The sequence below is a fragment of the Asterias rubens genome, chromosome 15 (genome assembly GCF_902459465.1).
Source record: "Asterias rubens chromosome 15, eAstRub1.3, whole genome shotgun sequence".
NCBI classification, from domain to species: domain Eukaryota; kingdom Metazoa; phylum Echinodermata; class Asteroidea; order Forcipulatida; family Asteriidae; genus Asterias; species Asterias rubens.
This window is the reverse complement of record NC_047076.1, coordinates 11,945,096-11,966,151: the sequence shown is the minus strand read 5'-3', so window position 1 is coordinate 11,966,151 and position 21,056 is coordinate 11,945,096. Positions and strand designations below refer to the sequence as shown.

Below are 21,056 nucleotides of genomic sequence, written 5' to 3'. Positions count from 1 at the left end.
TTAGGGAGTATACAGCCCTGAGCTGCCGTGGCGCTCCGAAAGCTTTTCATTCACAATATCAACCTCTACCCTCGCAGGTACCCACTTATACCCCTGGGTGAAGAGAAGCAATTATAGTAAAGTATCTTGCTCAAGGACACAAGTGTCACGACCAGGATTCGGTTTCAGTTGAATACACTGTCAAAACGTCAAGCCATTAACTGTTTTTTGCATCTTAAAACTTGCACATGTGAAAACTTAAGCATATAATTCAACCAGACCTCTCGGCCACGACACAACACGCTGCCCCCTGCTTAAATTTTTGGGGGTTAGAAACTAAAAATTCGCAATATTTAATGCTTTCCTGATTCTCTTTGCAGCTTTTGAGCAGGACTCGCCTTGTGAGTTACCTGCCCGGTCTGAAGGCATTACAGCAGCGAGTAGCCTCTGTCTCCAGCAGTCATGTTACATTGTCTTATAGTGGTGCTGAAGGGAGGCAAGCTGGAGAAGGTACATAACTTATATGGATACATCAAATCTTGATAACTGGGCCCAATTTCACTTAGCTGATTTTATAGATTCTTGTCATTTGATTGGTCCAATATTTACTGCCAGTCAAGGCGCACGCGGCACCCCCAGATGTCAAGCACGAATCTAGATATCACGCACGAAAAAAGACCAGTGCGAGCGGCGAAGCCGCAAAGCGCCTTTAGCAACTCGTTTTGGGGGCTTATGTTTTTCTTTACTTTTTGCCACAGATTTTGGTGGGAGAAATGTAATGCATAATGCATGAGGGTGATGAGTTGTTGGCCAATAAGGAGACACAATTACCATAGATCACACGCTATGTGCACGCGCATTACCCACACACACATAATGGTGCACTAAAAAGTCACGTGTTGAGGGCAACACACACGAGGTGCATTGAACAACTGATTAGATAAACGAGTAAAACCGCTTTGCGGCTTCGCCGCTCGCGCTGGTGTTTTTTTATGCGTGACATCTTGTGCGCCTTGATTAAAGGCTACCTTTGGGACAGACACCTGGTCCCAAAATGATGGAAGAAACCTTTTGGTTCTCTCGTGAAAACGGCTTCAGTTGATGTATTTAGTTTGATCATTAAATACCTGACTTTCCTCTCACCGACAGATTACCAATTTACCGTCGGCTCTTCAAGTATTTCCGACAAAGACCTTGGTCCCCTCGGCCCCGTCAATCCACGGTTCCCTCTCCCCGGTAACACAGGACTCAATAACACCTCGTACGTGCCGGTAGCACGTAGAGTTCCAGATATTTTAACGAAATCCTTACCTCAAGATCGTCACGCCAGCATCCTGTCGCAATTTGTGAACACTGTCGCAGAGGTTTGTTTAATACTTTTTATATTTTCATGGAAATGTGCAACGCCCCTTTTCACACTGTATCTATTATCCATAGGGTGTCTTGGCCTAGTAGATAAGGGCACCGAACTCAAGCTCTGCTGATTCTGTTCAGCAGAGTCCCGGTCGTGACACTTGTGTCCTTCAGCGAGGCACTTAACTACAATTGCTTCTCCCACCGAGCTTCTCCCACCTAAATGGATACTCTGAGGGCAGAGATTGTTCTTGTGGTTGGTTTAGCTTAGTAGCCCATTGTTGCACATGCTGTATACTCCCCAGGGAGCTGAGATGGTTTAAAGGCAGTGGACACTATTGGTAATTACTCAAAATAATTATCATCATAAAACCTTTCTTGCTTACGAGTAATGGGGAGAGGTTGATGGTATAAAACATTGTGAGAAACAGCTCCCTCTGAAGTGACGCAGTTTTCGAGAAGGAAGTAATTTTAGACGAATTTGCTTTCGAGACTTCAAGTTTAAAATTTGAGGTCTCGAAATCAAGCATCAGAAAGCACACAACTTCGTGTGACAAGGGTGTTTTTTCTTTCATTGTTATCTCGCAAACTCGACAACCGATTGAGCTCAAATTTTCACAGGTTTGTTATTTTATGCATATGTTGAGATACACCAAGTGAGAAGACTGGTCTTTGACAATTACCAATAGTGTCCACTGTCTTTAAGGAATGAAAAAAGGCCCAGTGACCAGGGGTAATAATGTTGGAAGCGCTTTTTGAGACAACTTTCAGGTGTGGAAAGCACAATACAAAAACTGGTTGTTATTATTATTATCCTGAGGAGTTTTATTACCAATACAGTTACAGCCAATGATTTCCCTAGTTTAGCAGAGCAAAATACTACAGAAAATGTATCGGTTGCTACGCAAAAATCATGATTTGCGACACGATATTGGTATTCAGTTTGCACAAAAAAAGTCAGTCTAAATTTTTTGCTTTGCAAAACTGCTGGACACAATCATTCCATGGGATACCCTGATGCACTTTCGCGCTGGCTTTGCCTAGACCCCTATTCCATGGGAGTCCAGCTGCATGTTTCAATAATACACCAGGGTTTTACACCTCACACCTCCTACAGAGCATGGGTGGCTATTTCTCTGGGATTTGCCGGTGTGGCGGTTTCAGTCTTCCGCCGTGTTCAGTTTTCCGGGTGACGTAGCCGGACATTTCACCACGTTGTTGGAACGGTTTAAGCTTTCCGGCGTGTTCAGTTTTCCGGGTGACGTAGCCAGACAAAAATACAGCCGCGAGTACCCTGGCGAGTACTGTAGTTCTCTCAGTGACCCCAAATTGTGTATTATTACGATTCTTTTCTGTTTAGTCACATTCTCTTGCCCCATCTTTACACATATTCATGCGAACAGCTGTAAGCAGGTCACACTGCTTGTGCCACACCAAATTCTCTCATACGATCCACGCGTTTGCCGCTCGTTGTACTCGTGGACGCCGCCATGACTACAGCTACCGGAGAGTTACTCGGATGACTCAATACAGCACTAAAAATTGACTACTTTTGCTTGCTGTGCGCAGGCATCACATGACGTAATGTTACCGTATTTGGTCATTCGGAAAACTGAACACGGCGGAAAGTTGAAACCGCCACACCGGGAATATCAGGGGCAAAGCTATCTGTTGTATGTAGAAAATGGACTCAAACTCTGTGATAGACTTCAACAACTTTATTTGTAAATCTACATTTTTATAACATGCACTTGGGAATAACTCATCTAAAACACTATTACATCATGCATCTTAGGCCATTCACAACCTAGATCATGTTTGTCTAATGAAAGTGAAAAATAAATAGGATATGACACTACCCAAGTGTGAAAGAGCCGACCGTTATTCCGCAGGGTTGCCCCCCATAAAAAAGAAACATAGATACACAACCCTTCACCTCCCTAGACTGTCTCTCCACACCCTACTAGATGGCTTTCTTTATTTGATCCACACTGCTCATTACAGTCAATGAAATAGTGATATTTATGTTTATTGGTATTTTTATGTTGTCACAGTCGCAAGATGATGACATCACGAAGCAAATAGAAGAGCTAAGAAACCATCCTGAAGCTCTCGAGTGCATTTCACAGGACTGTCCTGAAAACCTTAGGAAAGGTAAGAATATCGGCCACTGCAAAGACACGTTTGATAATCTCGTTGCCCTTGAGTGGTTTTACTGGGATCCTTTCTCACTACAACAAAATCCAACATAATGGGCAAATTAAGTGCCGTTTGATTAGCACCTCTACCTGTGGTTTTTTATTTTTCGCGACTTTCTGAAGTTTCTTGAGTGATCGCTTTCCCTGAAAATATTGTTGCCACAGAGAAACCCGGAGTTGAAAAAGGACAACTTAGGTTTTTCTTAGAAGTAAACAGAATTTTATGTTGTCTGAATTTTCTTTTTTTAGATTCAAGTTTTGGTGGATAAAAACTAATATGTTTTCCTATAACCGCATTACTTGAAAGTGAAATGATTCTCAAAATGCTTTAAACTATCGAAATCTGCTGTACTTCATAACCAAGTAAATTTGTATTGCCATTAATTTTAAGAGCGATTGCTGAACATATAGAGATCCTATGATTACGCCAAAATATTTCTTTGCAAATTCTTTCCCTGCAGAGTTCTTGAATTTGTTTCCCGGGATTAGTATAGAAAGTACTGATAAATTCACAGTTGTAACGTTGTGTCAGAGGACAAGAAACAACATGACGGGTTGGAGCAACGAAGTAGAAGAGGAGAGAAATCAACTCCTGGAAACGGTAAGAATATATATCATCTTTTTGAAAATATTTCTACTTACAAACAAAATTTTAAAAATGAGATATCAGCTAACATCACAAGTGCACTTCAAGATGAGAGCTACACCTAACTGTCACCAGCCATCAATTTCTCCAAACTCTTCCTAACTTAGGATTATTTTTAGGACTTAGGACGAGTTCAGTTCCGTATCCGTAGACGTAGGACGCTTTGAACCCATCCTTAGTTAGGAGGGGTTACTCGTCCTAACTCGAGATAGGATTAATCCTAGCGTTTCTTGAAAATCGGCTGCTGTGCACAGTGCTACCTTCCGAGTACTAGCCATGTTATGAGGTGCATGCTGGGCCCAATTTCATAGAGCTGCTAAGCGTGCTTAGCATGAAATTTCTTCCTTGATAACCAAATTTCCATTTGTTGCATGTAGCTCTTAACTGGTATTCAACTGGTGTTTGCTTGTCCTGAAAACCATGTGGAAATTTGGTTGGCATTCCTATTTTTATCAAGGGAGATATTTCAGGCTAAGCAAATTTTTGTGCTTAGCAGCGCTATGAAACTGCCTTGCTCAAGGGAAGCAGTTATGGTTAAATGCTTTGCTCAAGGGCACAATTGTCATGACCAGGATTCGAATTGAGCTTAGAATTGTCTTTATTCTATTTATTATGGTTTTCCTGTGTTTTATGTATGGCGCCCTCTATTGGCCACTTTTAGCAAACCTCCAGAAACTATATTTCACATTGTTATGAAAATAACAAAACATTTTTAAGGAAGTGAGACAAGGTTTTCTTTTCTCTCGAGAAATGATTCCTTTTTCTTTGGTTTCATTTGCTTATCCTTCCCCATCAAAACCATTGTATTTTAAGTCAATTGTTAGCGTTTTATTTTAGAGTTTAAAAACAAGAAAATGTTATCAGGAACTTAAGGTAAAATATATTGTTTATAAAGTTCTAGCAATCACTCACTTCCAGTGCATAAACAATGATCGAAACAGTTTTAAAGATCAAGTGCACTTCAAAAGAATTGGACAACCTTGGTAATTGTATTCTCACTTGCTGTCACAAACCTGTAAAAATTTGGACTCAATTGGTCATCGAAGTTGCAAGAGAATAATGAAAGAAAAAAAACACCCTTGTTGCATAAATGTGTGTGATTTCAGATGCCTAAAAAACGCCTCTGGTCTAAAGTCTTTTACTATTTGAGTAAGAAATGTCCCCTTTCTTAAAAGCTATGTTTTTTTCAGAGGGAGCCGTTTCTCACAATGTTTTATACTAACAACAGCTCCCCATTACTCGTTAACAAGTAAGGTTTTATGCTAATAATTATTTTGAGTAATTACCAATTGTGTCCAGTGCCGTTATTCATCGGGCCATTTATTCTCAGTAGTTTTTTTAATTTTTTTTTATTCTGTATCTTTGACAACAGTTCATCGAGAGTGCAAAGGAAATGTGTCAAGTCCTTACAGAGGCCGGCTATTGGGCAGACTTCATCGATCCATCATCAGGTCAAGCGGTGAGTACCAATTAATATATCATCCCCTTCCCCGCCCCTTCAGTGTTGTAACCAGAGATGGGCAGAAGGACTACAGCTCAGAACCCTTGCCCTGCCCCCCCCCCAACAACAACAACATTTAGGTTTAAAAGTGCACAAATGAATGGTTTGATGCATCTAATATCCCACCCAAATGATGTCTTGGCTCTTGAATATTCTCCCTACTGCTTCCTGGTGTCTGGTTACACCAACTGTCCTACATGGCATATTTTTACATTTCGGTCACTAGCGGTGGTTCAAAATTTGGGTATTAGCACACGAGGGTCTTGGTATTCAATTGTGTTTTTCGATTTGGTGAGCACAAGTGTACACAATTTTTATCAGGTCTCAAAAAGTAGTTTTTTTCTGTATTATATCCATACGACATACGACACCATAGTTGAGTGAAGAACCAAGTGCGGCCCGCGTAAACTCACATATACAAACATACTGATGACTATACAAACATACAAGGTAACGTTTTGTTTGCACTGCCTTGCCTTCCAATAGAAAATCAGTGTTAGGGTTGGCCGTTCTGTGTACCTTTATGCCAATTGGCCATAAAAGTTAATTAAACATTGGGTAAGGGCCTGTCTGTGATAAGTATGTATTCACATAGTAAACTACTGCTGGTTGCATCATAGTTCTAAACTGTTGCTAAGAAACATGGCAGACTTTTTTTATCACAGTGATCTGCTCTTGAAGTTTGTTCAAAGTTGTAATCCATCGCTATAGGAATATACATGTCATTATGATTTCCCAATGAGTCTTTGGCCGTGTCCGAAACGACGACTTCAGCTACAGCTACGGCTAGATCAGCGCGTCTACCAGTGTTGAAGAATAGGCAGACGCGCGCGATCTAGCTGTAGCTGTAGCCGAAGTCGTCGTTTCGGACACGGCCTGAGTGTGTTTTGGTAGTGTTGGGGTATTTTTTAGTTGTGCACCTGTAAGTAACTTGGCAAACCTTAAATGCTTTCCTATAAATTAACCCAAACGATTAGCATTTTGTAGGCACCTTAGTCCGTACTGGTTTGACTATAAGGTAAATCACATCAAATTCCCTGCCTGGAATTACATGGCCTGGTCTTGGGCCCCCCATTAAGGGTTTCTGGTTCCTACTTCCTGCGAATGCGAATGCGAAGCAAATGTTGACGTCACAATTTGGCAACAGATTATTCGCAGCAGTTGAACTCTGCTCAACTCACTTGCGAATACCGCTGCAAGAACAGAGTTGTGACGTCAAATTCACTTCAAATTCAATTCGCATTCTGAAGTATAAACCAGGCTTTACTCTAAGATTTTCCAATAGACCCATTTAATTGACTGCTCGCGCTTGACAGGTTATCATTGGCTGAAAAAAGTGCTTTTTCATTGTTTTCAGCACATAATGATAACGATAATTTGATGAACTTATTATTGCGCTCTCTCCAGGACCAGCCTGTTTGAGAGTGCACAACAATTTAACACAATCAATTCCAGTAAAAAAATAAAATTATGAAAATTAATCCATACGAAAACAATCAAATGCGTAATTACATCAAAAATCCAGTTGGTCAATGAGTATCACTGTGAAAGAGGCCTACATGTTACGGTGTATGGCATAATGTGTAACCTATGGAAGTGTCCTTTGCAAATTAAAAATGGCCTTGCCCCCTGTTTTGGAAACCTGTTTTATTGGACACCATTTTTTATCTGTAATTTTGTATAACCCAGTTTCTAAATTTCCAGCAACTTTAAACACCCTTTTATCAAATCCTGTCTATATTTTCCTACAAACCTTTACAATAATCTAATTTTTGAATAGAACACAAAAATAAACTTTACGAAGCATGTCAGGTTTTTCTGATATATATTTTTAATCAACATGAATGATCATTCAATATTTATTTTAATCCATAGGAAAACCAAACCCCAATCAGAAATATTTCTGAATCTGTTAGTACTGGCAAACAAGATTACAGCAAATAATCTTGATATAACAACAATTTAATTAATTTCCCTCAGCTGTTAAACATAAATTAATGTTCAACAAAATAAACTGCTTAGCGCGAATAATCAGTTGACCAGTCGTAAACAATACACAGCACACAATGTCCATACATTTACGTTAAGCTTGAGGTTTAAAGAGTTTGAAGAATGATGGAAGAAAGCTTCCCTTAAAATATGACTTGCTGAGGTGCTGTTGTTTTTTAGAAATGAGTTTAAAGGCAGTGGACACTATTGGTAATTGTCAAAGACTAGCCTTCACAGTTGGTGTATCTCAACATATGCATAAAATAACTAACCTGTGAACATTTGAGCTCAATCGGTCATCGGACTTGCGGGATAATAATGAAAGAAAAAATACCCCTGTCACATGTTGTGTGCGTTTAGAAAGTTGATTTTGAGACCTCAAGTGCTAAACTTGAGGTCTCGAAATCAAATTCGTGGAAAATTACTTCTTTCTCGAAAACGATGGCACTTCAGAGGGAGCCATTTCTCACAATGTTTTATACCATCAACCTCTCCCCATTACTCGTCACCAAGAAAGGTTTTACGCTAATAATTATTTTGAGTAATTACCAATAGTGTCCACTGCCTTTAAACATAGTCACCAAAATTGTGTTTTGTGTCCTACAAAAAGTACCCAGACCCTTTAGTAATCTCGGTTCTGCTCGTAAGCGTATTCTGGTTCTGGCATGTTTTTGTTGTGCTTTAGCAGCCCTATGAAATTTGGCTCCATATCTGCAAAACTCTGCGCTTAGCAGATTTGTACTTGTAGTTTATTGGGCAGATGTAATTGGTTCATGTTTTGCAGCGCTGTAATGTAAACCACCTGTGTGTTTACAGCTCGTCTGTTCCAATTATTGGAAAAGGTCTGGACATTCCTACGAGCCGCTTGTTCTTTCAGCTGCTTACACTATTTTCATCTGTTCATCAAATAAATTATACATATTACACAAAGTTAGAAAATGTTTTATGAGTATTTTACATGAATACTGAGTTTTAGAACTTTTGAGTGAAGTGGTAAAAAATACACAATTCTGAACGATTCAATGTAGTACACCCAAACATTTAATATATTATGTACAGAAAGTATTAACCCCTGATACATTTTATAATTGCATCAAAGATGAGCCCATATCAGAAAACATATTTGCGGACAACTTATTAATTCAAATAATTTTTAAAACCCCCATATCAGCAAGCCTGGAAATATACGATAAGAAGACCATGGCCTTCGTTGCCCTGCTCTTTGCCTTGTTGCCCCTTGAAATTCTTCCCATAGACTTTAATATTTTCAATGGAAGCTCCCTTTGCAAAATAAAAATGGCCTTGCCCTCTCAAATATGAAATTTTGAAATTCTAGGCCCTTACATGTATTTGGGGCAACAGGGCAATAATAGACTTTAATATTTTCAATGGAAGCTGCCTTTGCAAAATAAAAATGGCCTGTCCCTCTCAAAGATGAAATTTTGAAATTCTAGGCCCTTACATGTACAGGGATGAGAACATTAATCAGATAAACACGTGTGTTTTCAGAAAAGCTTAAAAACAAATCACTTAATCTCCTTAAATAAATAATGCTAATTCCCATTTTATTAAAATTTGCATTTTAAAGGCAGTGTGTACGTACTCTTGGTAATCACATGTACTCTACAAGTTTACCCTAAACATGTAATTACCAAATGTAGACTTTTATATTTCAAATGGAAGCGCCCTTTTCAAAATGAAGGAACTGTTGATATTTTAAAACATTGTTGTGGTACCCAATCATATAGTATTACATGTAGAACTGCCTCTAGCTACTGGGCAACTTTGGTGGTCTAGTTAGTAAGACACTGCTCTAGAATAGCAAAGGTCTTGGGTTAACAGGAACTAATGTATAGTACATGTACACGGTGTATGGCCCTATTATGTACATGTGTATCTTTAAGTTAACGTCAATTCAAAATATCATCCGAAAGTAAGCTGGACCTTCGACCTGGATAGAAATTATCACGTGAGAAAATGGTTTTTCCCCGGATTACCTAGATCCATTTGCAACCGTTTCATTTTCAAGTAAACTTGCCTCATGACTATCATTTTCCATTTACCTCCCTACATCCCCCCCCCCCCCCCCCCCCACACACTAAATGAAAGTATGAATTCAAATGGTCAATTTCGGTACCGTATGATTATATACAGTAAATAGATTTTCAAATACACAAATAGATTTGTATGCAATCTGAGTAACAGGGAAGTAATATTATACCAGCGTGCTTCTCCAATGAATTTGGCCAAGTTTCATCTGCTAAATCACAGAATAAGGTTACCGGTGACCGGTGTCTTGCTCGTTTTTGCTTAGCATAAACTTTCAAGCAATATTTCCTTTTACTTCAACAAATAACACTGTCTGGCATTTTGTGGAGTCAAACATTTACAAAATTGGGTCGTGGTCTTGACCTTGGGTGCAACCTGAAATTCAATTTTTTGGAAGAAATCTTGTGTAACAGGGTTCTCCCTAGGTTTTTTCAAAACTGTGGGGCAGTCTGGACCAAAAGTTTGAATGCAAGGTCAAATGTTAGCTTCTTCCAGCAGAAGTACCGTTTGATAAAAACAATGCACGTAATTTAAAGAATTTAAAGATATTTTATTGATAATTTACCACTCTCGTTTTTTACATAGTTCTGAATACTTTCTTTTTCATATTAAATATTTATAGTTTTTGTAATAGCACATGCATTGTAGTAGTTGTTCCAAATGTGAGAACAATACTAGTGCTGAGTAATATTGTTTTCACATTTAAAATTTTACAAAGGCCATAGGGCAAAATATGAAACCTGGACGCCTGTCTTTGCATGGTATTAATCATTCATATGGAATAGGATACCTCCACAAGCAGTGACTACTCATGTCCAAGGCCACAAGGAAACCCGTCCTCGTAACAGCAATCCTTCGAGTGTACGGGGCAATCAGATCCACAAGGACCTGCCCAGTGAAACGTCCAGTGTCTAAGTTCAGAATCTGGACGCGGTTGTCAGACTCATTATGGACGAGGAGGTAGCCACTACATGTCGCCACGACCGCTCCAGGTTGAGAGAGCTTGTCTGAGGACCTCAGCTCCTTCATGTACTCGCCAGTTCCCTTAAAGATCTGGACGCGGTTGTTTTTGGCCTCCGTGACGAAGACCATGTCGCTAGGATCGATGAAGATGTAGTTTGGGAAGTCGAACTCGCCAGGACCTGATCCATGCTTCCCGATCTGTCGCCAGAGCGTCCCTTCCAAGGTGAAGATGAACAGACAGTGAGCTCCTCGATCGCTGACATAGACTTTGTTTTCAGAATTGATGGCGATTCCATACGGTTGCACGAAGCCATCGTGACCGAACTCTACAACCTGTCCGCCTTCGAGAGTTAAGATCCTCACACGCTTCTTGTTGAGTAACAAGGCGATGATGTTTGTTTGATTTACTGCAAGAAGGATAGGTTCTTGTCCAAGGAACTTGATCTCATGTTTGAATTGGCCGTCTGGGGTCAGGCATTGAAGGCGTTCGTTCTCAACAGTGTCCGCAACCAACAGATCTCCATCAGAAGTCAGAACTATATCCGTTGGATTATCAAACTGACCCTTACCCTTCCCTCGGCTTCCAATCTGCTCTTTCTCGCCAACTGGAATCACAGTTTGAGCAAGCAGGATGTCGTCCTTTCCCAATCGACTTACTTTCATCTCATAGAATCCAGGAACCTTTGGGATGTACTTTAAGGTATACGTACAGATGACTCCTCGTCGTTTAACACTTCCAGTTACGAACCCCTCGACGTCTTTTCCTTCAGGATCGGAAATAGAAATTTTAAGACTCTGAAGAGAAAGCTTCTGAGTTCTTCTTGGATCCTTACCATCTCCGTTTGAGAGGTGGTATTCCCTCGGCATCTCCATAGCCACAGTGCAGTTCCCAGCGATAATGGCCTTACTCGGGACGAGGCGAACTGGTTTCACCCCAACCTCTAATGGACTATTCCGAATCGGATCCCCACTCATGGTCACATGTAGTAGGTGGTTCCCAACATTCTCCGGGACGTAGCTGACTTTATAAACTCCATTGAGACAATCTATTACCTTGCATTGCGTAAAAGTGCCCTCTGGGTCCTGTAACCTCGCGCAGATATCTGCCCCTCCTCCTTTACACTCCTCCCCCTTTTGATTTAACCCTTTAACTTTTGCTGTGTTCTCGGCGAGAACAAGAGCTGGGTGGGCATTGACGATGCTCCTAGAAGGGTCTGCGTCGCCGAGGTAAACCATTCCCAGACGATCAACAAATGTATCGAACTGGCGTACAATGCTTTTATCGGCGCGAGAGAAGTGGAAAGGAGTCTTCGCTAATTCAAGTGCTTTATCTATTTCTGAGATCATCTTCTCAAAGTCTGCTCTGCCGGTATTGTTTCCATTGTGTTCTGTCTCGGCTACCACATCAATGCCGTTTTTATTTCCATCAGGTCCTGCAGAATCACATTCGGTTATTGTTCCCATTCCACCGTTTAGACACGTATGATTGACGTTAACGGCCATCCGTTTTGGCGCCAGCATGGAGCGTTTCAACCGTCGGTGCTCGTGATGAAGCTTCGCCAGAAGGAGGTCCTCCCGATCTTTGAGTTTCTGGTAGCAATGTCTGAAACATGCCTGGACCTCTTGGCGAGTGGCTTCCACGTTGACCTCTAAGTCTCGCTCCCTCTTTGAGATCTCCTCGTGAAGCTTGTCAAAGTTTTTCATTGCCTTCTTGTCCGACTTCCTCATCTTGACCTCAGGCTCGGGGCCTTCAGGAGGTGGTTTCATCTTGACTCCTAGATCCTGATGAGCCGCTCCGTTAGAGTCTACGACTGTCTCACTGTCATCCATTTTGATTCACTGCAACCTGAAATGATAACCATTAAAGCAAAGTTAATCCTAATAGTTTGCCAGATTAACCCTAATCCTCTCTTGGAATCCTCTTCATGGATTTTTAGCCGTTACTTAAATCTTTAATCTTTTGTTGTGCTTACCCTAACCTGACACATGAACATGTTTGTTACCTCTAAATTGTATAGTATGTATTTTTTGTTTTCCCTTACACCGATGTGTATTAGACAATGTATACTCAGTCTTTTCATGACCAGCTGTTTCCAAGTTCATGACGTTAACAATTTTGTTTGGCTTTTGATTTAATAGATGTTAAATTTGTAATGGGGATTAAGTATATTATATTTTTACTCTTACACAAAGTAATTTGCTCAAAATAATTATTATCATAAAACCTTTCTTGGTGACAAGAAATGGGGAGAGGTTGATGGTATAAAACATGAGAAACGGCTCCCTCTGAAGGCCATAGTTTTCGAGAAAGAAGTAATTTTCCACGAATTTGATTTCGAGACCTCAGATTTGGAACTTGAGGTCTCAAAATCAACCATCTAAACGCACACAACTTCGTGTGACAAGGGTGTTTTTTCTTTCATTATTATCTCGCAAGTTCGATGACCGATTGAGCTCAAATGTTCACAGGTTTGTTATTTTATGCATATGTTAAGTTACACCAACTGTGAGGGCTAGTCTTTGACAATTACCGATAGTGTCCACTGCCTTTAATGTTGACTTTACTGTGACAGACTTTGCACTATTCCCAAGCCATATTATGAAACTGTAATTGAGTACAGCAGTCGCACTTCATCAATTTCAATGTTTCCAAAACAGAAACCCATGAGAAGTGAAATGAAAATGTAATCACATTTCTATTGTACCGAAACGGCAGGTAAACAAATATACAAGAGGACAGGGAATACTTTTGGTATTTTGTGAAAGACTGGTATCCTCACTTGGTGTATCTCAAAATTTGCGCACAATAACAAATCTGTGAGAGTGTTGTCTCACTGGGTCATCGAAATTGCAAGAAAATAATATAACAATCAAAGAAAAAAAGCTTCCTTAATGTAGAGATACAGCTTGGTCATAACAAATTACAGGGCTTGGGGCACTTCTTTCAGTTGAATGAGTTTTAGCATATACAGCAAAGCACTTTGTGGGATTGACATATGAAGTCATATTTGTGTGATGTATGCATGCATAGTAAATTGTACATATACGCACCACTACTCAATGGCATAATTTAGGCCATCCAAGCCAACCCCAACCCCCTCCCCTCTCCGTTTGAAATCAAGACTTCTAGTATTGTAGTTTTAATGTGATCAATTCCATGTTTTTTTTAAAACTATTTTTCCATTAATTTTACACACAGACAGTTTATTTGTTTTTCAACCGCCAGATTATCTTTAAAAAAAATTAATTATAACTTTCATTGAAAAATGTGCTGAAAAGTGTTGTTTTTTTTAAGAAAATGGCAAGCAGAAACTTTGCCAGAATTGACTCCCTAGAATTGTTTTTATATCCCCACTCCCCCCCCCCCCCCCCCCCCCCCCCCCCATTAAATGCGACCCTACCTACTGGGCACTACCACGGAAGTAGACACTTGGTTGGTACAAACTTTTAACAGTATGTACACAGTATGTACACAGTCCAAATGCCATTCTAATTGCTTTGTATACTTTGACCACACGCACTAAAGATTGTCGTTAAAATTCACGACAATGGTTTCAGTTTATTTTCCCCTCTGCACGTCAAACCGTTTGTATTTATAGTTCATCTGATAAGCAATAAAAGATTATTAGGAAAACTCAGGAGAGGAATGTTGTTTTCCTCGGCGGCTTAGTCACCGAAAAGTAATTAAGTTGTTCAGATTATGTTTTCTCATGGGAATGGTATGCAAAGTTTCCAAAGTCGTTTTGATTTCATTTGTATGGATTTGATTTATTGGTTGAAATTATTGAGTTGTGGTTGGTTTATATTGATGACTCAACTTTGCACTGTAGTATTTACATGTAGCAATTACATGCTGTTGTTGTGATCGTAACCCTCATTTTATGAGGAAATTATTTTAAATGCGCTGCTGACAGTGTTTTCTTAACAAAAGGGAATCACGGATTGAAATTTTTGGTAAAAAAAACACAATATTCAATTGGAAGGCTTGTAGGCTCTCAAAACGTTTACTAGACTAGAATTTCTAATTCTGGGGTCTCAAAACAAATTTGTGGAAAATTACTTCTTTCATAAAACTACTTAACTTCAGAGGGACACGTTTTTCAATTTTTGTTATACTATCATTAGCTCTCCATTACTCGTCAACCAAATAAGGTTTTATGCTAATAATTATTTTGAGTAATTACCGGACTTACTTCTTCCCTTTATAATACAAGGATGAGATTGTTCAAACTATTGGCTGAATTCAGACGCTTTATGTCGGCCATAACTAAATCAGGAAATCCTGCTCATTGGTCAACTTCTCTAGTGCTTTGGATACTGTTTCCAAAAGCTCCTTGGAATCTTTAACCCCACGGGTTACTAAACAGTAAAAGTGGCATCATTTCAACATACATGTACCCTTGAAATCCAAGTGTCAGACTTTTTCATTAGTAATTACTCTGACCCCTGATAATACCAAGAGTGGCTTTTAAACCTTCTTTGTGGTGAACTTAATGCACGTTTCCCTCCATCCTCCATCCTACATTGTACAATCTAGACATTTTCAGAGGAGCATAAGTTCATGTCTAAAAAAAAACCTGCCAGTGACATGCCATCCCTTTAATTTCCCTAAAGAACGAGACGTTCTTTTTATCTACCGATCTATCTTCACCGCAGCCAAATTACAGAAAGGAATAACAAGATTGATTAGAGATCTGAAGAAATAAAGGGAACGGATAATTATATGCGTGACTACGGTGGTCACAGCTGGTCAATATAACGCCCTTAGCTACTTGCCCTTGAAGGCACAAGTATAGGAGTTTCACTTCCTTTAAAGGCAAGTGTACACTATTGGTAATTACTCAAAATAATTACTAGCACAAAACCTTACTTGGTAACGAGTAATGGGTAGAGGTTCGTAGTATTAAACATTGTGAGAATGGGCTCCCTCTGAAGTGACATAGTTTTCAAGAAAGCAGTAATTTTCCAAGAATTTGATTTCGAGACCCCGGATTAAGAATTTGAGGTCTCGAAATCAACCATCTAAAAGCACACAATTTCGTGTGACAAGGGTGTTTTTTCTTTCATTATTATCTCGCAACTTCGACGACCAATTGAGCTCAAGTTTTTACAGGTTTGTTATTTTATGCATATGTTGAGATACACCAAGTGGGAAGACTGGTCTTTGACAATTACCAATAGTGTCCGCTGCCTTTAAAGGCAAAGTATACCTTTGGTTTTTGGAACGGTTTGATTGTTTTAATCCTAAGTAAATGTAGATATCAAGTATGAAACCACAAGGCCTGTAAATGTATGCCTCGTTTTTCAAAGGGCAAGGGCACCAAGGCATTTTCTACTTGTAAAAGGGCATCCTATGAGGAAGTTGTCAATTTCTACTGGCTACATAGCATTTTAAGAGCACCAAGGCATCATGTGTGTGACCAGGGGGCTTAAGCCAACTGCCTTTGTTGTCTCATTGAAGTATCCCTTTAAAGACAATAGACACTATTGGTAATTGTCAAAGACCAGTCTTCTCACTTAGTGTATCTCAACATATGCAAAAATAACAAACCTGTGAAAATTTGAGCTCAATTGGTCGTCGAAGTTGCGAGAAAATGATGAGAGAAAAACACCCTTGTTGGACGAATTTGTGTGCTTTCAGATAGGAATAAAAGACTTCTAGCTAGAAGTCTTTTATTATTTTAGTGAAAAATTACCTCTTTTCTTTCTCAAAATATATGCTTCTTCAATGGGAGCTGTTTCTCACAATGTTTGATACTATCAACAGCTCTCCAATGCTTGTTACTGAGTCAGTTTTTAAGTTAATATTTGTTTTGAGGAATTACCAAACGTGTACCTTCCCTTTTAAGCTAGTCTGATAGGCATTACCCTGACTGGATTTTACGCAAGATTTAGTCTGACAGTCCAAGATGTTTATGATCGTCATAAATGTCACAACGTGCATATTTAATTAAAGAACAAGTTAAACATAGACTTTGGAATGTTAAAAATGGATCTGTTTATTTATTTTCTAATTTACAAAACGTGATTTCGGTGATATTTGATTAGAATAGTTCCCTGTTTTTAATGACATGAATTTCACAACAGACAGGATTTAAGGGCTACCACAATAGTTATTATAAATATTATTTGAAAACAGTATAGCTGTTGCAAACAGCTGTCATAAACCCTGATTGATTGCTTTGTTATATTTCGTTGGAATATCAAATATCATGTAATTGCATCTTGAGCTGTATGCTCTGCCCAATCTTGTGGGACGACGTCTACAAAACATATCAAGAAAAAATTACTGATCCGAGTTTGTAATCGTGTTTCATGTTTATGACATTTTAATTGGCTTTTCTGACACTCTTGCTTGAAATAGCTTTGTTTTTGTTATGATTTTTTTTATACATGTTTTTAAAGGTTAAGTTTAGTCTTGAAGCCTTTCCCAGAATTGTTTTGATCTTATTTCCGAAAGAGACAAAATGTTAAAGAAAAAATTACTGATATTGAGTTTATTGTAACGAATTTTCTTCTCTTTTTGCAAGTTTAATTAAGCCTTGAAGCTTTCTCAGAATTATTGTGATCTAACCTCTGAAGAGAGATGATCAGATTCTTTTTGAAAGTTATTTCTTTTGTACAAACCTCTTGAACAAAGTTTTAGGTCTTTATGTAGTCCCCAAAACAAAATGTTCCCAACCCTCTAACTTCTTTACCTAAGAAATATCAAAACAACAACCACAAGTGTCCAGTGTCTTTAAGAAAACAAACTTGAATCAGGAAGAGGAAAGTCAATTACACAGAAATCACCTTTGTTCATTTTCGTGTGTGTTCGTTGTTGGAAAAGTGTTGTTCTAAAAATAACTTTCATAGCTCAGGAAAAAAATTGATCAGTGGAGACATTGTTTGTCCGTTTGGTGTTTGGAACCAAACAGTCAATCTGGTTAGTTGTGTATGTGCGGTTTTGCGATGTGAGAGGATGTTGTGCCTCTTTTTTGTTGAGTTGTCACAAACTGATGTGGTGTGAATACCATTATAATGAGCTGAGAGTTGTGGTGGAGTTATTTGAATGATGAACTTTGCCTGCAGTACAGTATATGTATTATGTTCTACACAGAACACAGTCAACCCTCCTACTGTCTGACCATTCATTATCATTCACTGTGTTTTGAATGATAGATTATAGATTTAAACTGTGCCAGCCTGCAATAAGTTATTCATGTGATCAATGCATACAGTCAACCCTCCTACTGTTTGATCATTGAATATATCCACTGTGCTTTTTAATGGTTCATGTAGATATCATAATATACAAGCCTGTAATGTAATTTTGTGTGATGGATGCATCAAGACAGTGCACAGTCAACTCTCCTATTGCCCGAACATTCAATATCATGATATCATCCACTGGTTTTGGACTTGTGTCAAATAAACGTCATTATGACATGACAAATATAGTGCATGGTCCACACATAGTGCATGGTCCACAGGTGGGCGGTATATTTTACACAAGAGTATTAAAAAAAAAATTAAAAAATTCAAAGCTTGACTATGTAGTGACTTGCATAGAAGAATCGTTGTGTAACACCAAATCTCAACCACATTCAACTTGTGACAGATCTTGAACCTGAAAACCAAAGAACTAAGACTCTCAGTAGAACTGCAAAGTATTACTTAAATTAAGATGGTAATATTTAAGATTCATACATAGTTGAATATATTTATGTGAGTGAACTTACCGTAAACTAAGTAAGCCTACAACTGTAGCCTTGGTCTTTGGTTGTATTCCATCGAGTCAAACACCTACATGTAGTCATGAATGCTTAAAGATTAAACAGTCCTTCTCCTATATATCTCTAAGCAAATAATCCCTGTACCTTCACTAACAATGACTCCACAAGTAAAGTCCAGCTCAGCTATTGTCCACTTTTCTTTAGATTCCAAACAAGCAATTCCCCAATGCCATTGAATCTCTAACATAACACTATAGTTGCTGATCACATACTGTGCGTATACGCAGTCCTTAGTTACTGCTATCAGTTTTCAACTGACCGATCTACCTACATGATATGACCAAGTTCTGAAACGCCTACACTCGCACTGCGCACAGCTGCACAGCTGCAGACATGTGCTACACTGCCGGGATTATGTCTAGTGTATTGCAGTGTATCAATTTTTCGACTAGTCAGCATTTGTAGAGTCCCATAGCGCAGTGCTTGCTTGGTCCGATCAAAGTGTAATGTGTGCTTTGGAAATTCTTGCCTTAGTATTTAACTGAGATCTGTACAGTAGATAGTTGCTATCATTGTGTGTGCACATACAAATGTACCTGATAAAAGTTTGGCCAGTATGCCTGTGGGGTATGTCTGCTCTGTCTGTGGAGCTTAAAGGGGTGGTTAATTGACCTTGGCTGATTTATTAGCACAAAAAGTTGCCAAGCAAAACTGAGTCATGCTCACCTGAATAAGGTTACCAGCAAAACGTCATTGAATGTTTAAATTAATTACTTGTCAAGAAACTGTTAGTAAAATGTTTGTTACTGTAGGTTTTTACCACAGTGTTTTTTTATAAACTTGTTTAATAAACAATAATTAGAAAACAGCTACGCTTTTAAGTACATCATGATCTTTATTTACTTCATGTATTGTGCAAATATTATTTAATTACTTAAAGGGGTAGTTGGACATCCATGGTCAGATGCTTCAACTGTACATAATATAATGCTTATCAATTTGCTTAAAGGGCAAGCCTGATGCTACAATAAATTTACTCAAAATTTCACTAAACACATTATCAGTTATCTCAAAGAACAAGTCATTTTATCTGTTAAGTAGTACCTAAAGCTTAAAGGGGCAATCTGGTGCATGTATATTATCCTTCGGAAAAGTTCACAACACATGGTGTGCCTGGGATTTATTTGTTATCATTAATTCCAGGGACCTTTCTAAATGAGAAATACCAATCCCAAACAGCTGTCCCTGAATAATTTAACACTCAAAGCAAAATGTTATTATTCAGAAAATGTGAAATTTATTTTTGTAAACAGATGTGTGGAATGCCAAGTTGCAAATGGAAGAAATCTGCACCAGGTTCATATAGATTCTAAGCAGAAAACACTGCTTAGCAAATTTGTTTACTAAGTAAACAAATGAGTGGGGCACCATTCACAATATTGTGTAAACTTTTGGATAATTGGCTGTTTACCTCAGGGCCCAATTTCAAAGAGCTGCTAAGCACAACAATTTGCTTAGCATGAATTTTTTGCCTTGATAAAAACAGGATTACAAACCAAATTTCCACATGACTTTCAGGATAAGCAAACAACAGCTGGATACCAGTAACATGCACTATGCAACCAATTGAAATTTGGTTGGTAATCCTGTTTTTAATCGAGGAAGAAATGTTATGCTAAGCAAATTGTTTCGCTTAGCAGCTCTATGAGATTGGGCCCTGTTCCTCCTCAGCAGTATTTGTTTGTGCTTAGCAAGTTTTTGTGCGATCTTTGTGAAATGGGGTACCGGACTTCAAATTAAGGCTACTGTCAATATAAATAAGTATATAAACTATATGCTGTCTATTTAAAGCAATTAGGACAGTATTTGAAAACGAATAAAGACGAGGACATCTTGAAGTTTAAGAATAAGCTTTAAAGATCCCTTGTTTGTTTGTTTGTTTGTTTGTTTGTTTTTTTAGAATACAGTAGGGTAGCATGCTGGGTGCTCTGGTTTCACTTGAAAGACTGAAGGATATTGGTGGTCGGAAAGTCCACAATTTGGCTTCTAAGTTCCCATACACTTTCCCAAAGAAAACACTTTTGCAAATTTATGTCCCTCAGGGACAGGTTTTTTGTCTTCTTAACCTTGGCCTGATCGAAAGTGACAAAACCGTTTTTGACATGAAAATATAACACTTCATTGAAAGAAACTTAATTCTCAATCATCCACATTTAATATAATGCTGCCATTTAGGTACATGCTTTGTTTTTGAAAGGGTAAGGGCACCAAGGCAACTTCTTCTTGGTAAAGGGCACCCTATGAGGAACCTGTAAACTCCTACAGGAGCATTTCAAGGGCACCAAGGCAATACATAGGGGGGCAAGGAGGTAATCTCCAAGTACATGCATCAGGTCTCTAGTTAGGGTCATGTATCGGTAAAAACTTTAACATTTAAAGAACGTGAAAACCTGCTCCGTGCGACCAGTAGATAAAGGACCTTCCACTATGTTGAGAAGCACTGCAGCTTCTAATTTAACATCTATTATATATCGATGCGGTACCCGCTGCCAAAACATAGGATTCAAACTGCCTCTAGCTACCTGGCAACCTCGGTAGTCTAGTTGGTAAGACACTGCTCTAGAATTGCAAGGGTCGTGGGTTCGAATCCCACCAGAGTAACA

The 21,056-nt window shown here is 38.8% G+C and overlaps 2 protein-coding genes across 4 annotated transcripts in view; one reads left to right on the top strand and one right to left on the bottom strand.

The window, feature by feature from the left end:
- Positions 1-21,056, top strand: part of LOC117299923 (methylmalonic aciduria and homocystinuria type D homolog, mitochondrial-like) — a 56,813-nt gene that overhangs the window by 30,244 nt on the left and 5,513 nt on the right. For all 3 annotated transcript variants that reach the window (XM_033783526.1, XM_033783527.1, XM_033783523.1), the window contains 5 exons: positions 360-489; positions 1,129-1,343; positions 3,387-3,486; positions 3,992-4,131; positions 5,549-5,635. In XM_033783526.1, coding sequence (XP_033639417.1) covers positions 360-489; positions 1,129-1,343; positions 3,387-3,486; positions 3,992-4,131; positions 5,549-5,635 — 672 coding nt within the window. The remainder of the gene's footprint in view (positions 1-359; positions 490-1,128; positions 1,344-3,386; positions 3,487-3,991; positions 4,132-5,548; positions 5,636-21,056) is intronic.
- Positions 9,794-12,508, bottom strand: LOC117299921 (tripartite motif-containing protein 2-like). The gene has a single exon (XM_033783521.1). It carries the CDS (start codon positions 12,506-12,508, stop codon positions 10,484-10,486), a length of 2,025 nt encoding a protein of 674 aa, XP_033639412.1. The 3' UTR covers positions 9,794-10,483.

Excerpts from the sequence above, each read along its gene's own strand:
- LOC117299921 (XM_033783521.1), bottom strand. The coding sequence starts at position 12,508 with ATGGATGACAGTGAGACAGTCGTAGACTCTAACGGAGCGGCTCATCAG.